The sequence below is a fragment of the Cucurbita maxima genome, unplaced genomic scaffold (assembly GCF_002738345.1).
Source record: "Cucurbita maxima cultivar Rimu unplaced genomic scaffold, Cmax_1.0 Cma_Scf00012, whole genome shotgun sequence".
NCBI classification, from domain to species: domain Eukaryota; kingdom Viridiplantae; phylum Streptophyta; class Magnoliopsida; order Cucurbitales; family Cucurbitaceae; genus Cucurbita; species Cucurbita maxima.
The window spans coordinates 760,785-762,333 of NW_019272028.1; the positions used below are offsets into that span (position 1 = coordinate 760,785).

General features: G+C 37.6%; 1 protein-coding gene across 3 annotated transcripts in view; it reads left to right on the forward strand.

Moving 5' to 3' along the window:
* The first annotated feature begins 117 nt into the window (after window positions 1–117).
* The window catches only part of LOC111487001 (RING-H2 finger protein ATL74-like), a 3,320-nt gene continuing 1,888 nt past the window's right edge, over window positions 118–1,549 (forward strand). For 2 of the 3 annotated variants that reach the window (XM_023134203.1, XM_023134202.1), the window contains exon 1: window positions 118–1,061. In XM_023134203.1, coding sequence (XP_022989971.1) covers window positions 494–1,061 — 568 coding nt within the window. In that variant the 5' untranslated portion in view covers window positions 118–493. The remainder of the gene's footprint in view (window positions 1,062–1,549) is intronic. The other variant, XM_023134204.1, reaches the window with a different exon arrangement.

A 1,549-nucleotide genomic window follows, 5' to 3' on the forward strand; every position in this document is an offset into this window, starting at 1 on the left:
TTTTTTTTTTTTTTTTTTTTTTTTTTTTTTTTTTTTTTTTTTTTTTTTTTTATAAAATTAATCTAGAGTTATCTGAAGTATATATATATATATATATATATATATTATTTTGGACTCAACCTAAATGGACATGTAATATGTAATGATGACTAATGTGGAGGAAGGAATGGAAAGGCATTGTAATCTTAAAACCATATGATCCAAACTCGGGACATCAAATCTTGGCTCAGACGTAGCTTTTGGCTTCGTTCCACTGTTGAACTTGAAAGCAAATGGAAGAAGGGTAAGTAAGAGAGGGATTTTTGTGAGTGATAGGAACTTTCTACTTTCAGTTTCTTTCGTGGTTCGATTTGTTCATCAATGAACTATGAGGTTAGGATTTCGCAAGTTTCTTTGAGGAATTTCATCAAACAGGTTCAAGATCTGAAGTAAATTACCTTTGGCGGAATCATTTCCTGGTGTTGTTTTGAGGTAGTGAGCAGCTCCTATAGTCATGGCATCCGATCACCACCCTCACCGTCTCCACCGCCTCCTCCTTGGCGTCGATGCGACGGCGCCGCAGTCCAATGGAACCAGAACCAAAAATTCGTACAGCAACGAAGCGAATTTCGACACGAACATGGTGATAATCCTTGCCGCGTTACTCTGCGCCTTGATTTGCGCTCTCGGATTGAACTCAATCGTTCGATGTGCCCTCCGCTGTACTCGGCGGTTCACCTTCGAGAACGGTGGCGGCTCCGCCACGCGCCTCACTGCCAGAGGGCTGAAGAAAAGCGCATTACGCCAAATTCCTGTCGCTGTTTACGGGTCGGAGTCGGGTAAAGGGATCCGAGAAACGGATTGCCCTATCTGCCTTGGGGATTTCATCGTCGGTGAGAAAATCAAAGTTCTCCCAAAATGTAACCATGAATTTCACGTTCGATGTATCGACACCTGGTTGGTTTCCCACACGTCGTGTCCGACATGTCGTCAATCGCTTCTCGAACAACAGACAAATCCCCAACCTGCGGAACCGGAAGTCGGAAACGGACCCGCCGGCAATTCATCGGCCGGCGGCCAAGGTGAGATATCGATAACTGTAGATGAAATTAGCTGATTTCAAGGGTTTTGCATTAGCATTTGCACATAAATATTCTTTATTTGTTTGCAGTTCTTAGCTCGTTTCTTTTTTTAAAATCATTTTGCAATAATCTGAATTATAATATAATTATTAGCTGCAAATAATAATCTGAATTATAATATAATCATGGAAGCATATGGTAATTGTATATATAGTTATTATTATTAAGCTTTTTCTCGAAATTTTATAATCTTAGGCACATCAAATTTACAATATAATACATCGTTACTATGTATATTAATTTCTTCTATAAAATTGCCTACACCAAAATTTACCATAAACTTACCTAATCTCCATCATTTCATTAATTTTTTTTATATTAAATTAAAAATTAAGAAAAATCCTACCAAAATTCAAGGATTGGTTTGATAGAGGGTTCTTATCTTAACTTTCCTCTCTGTCATATCTAAAAAAAAAAAAAAAAAAAAA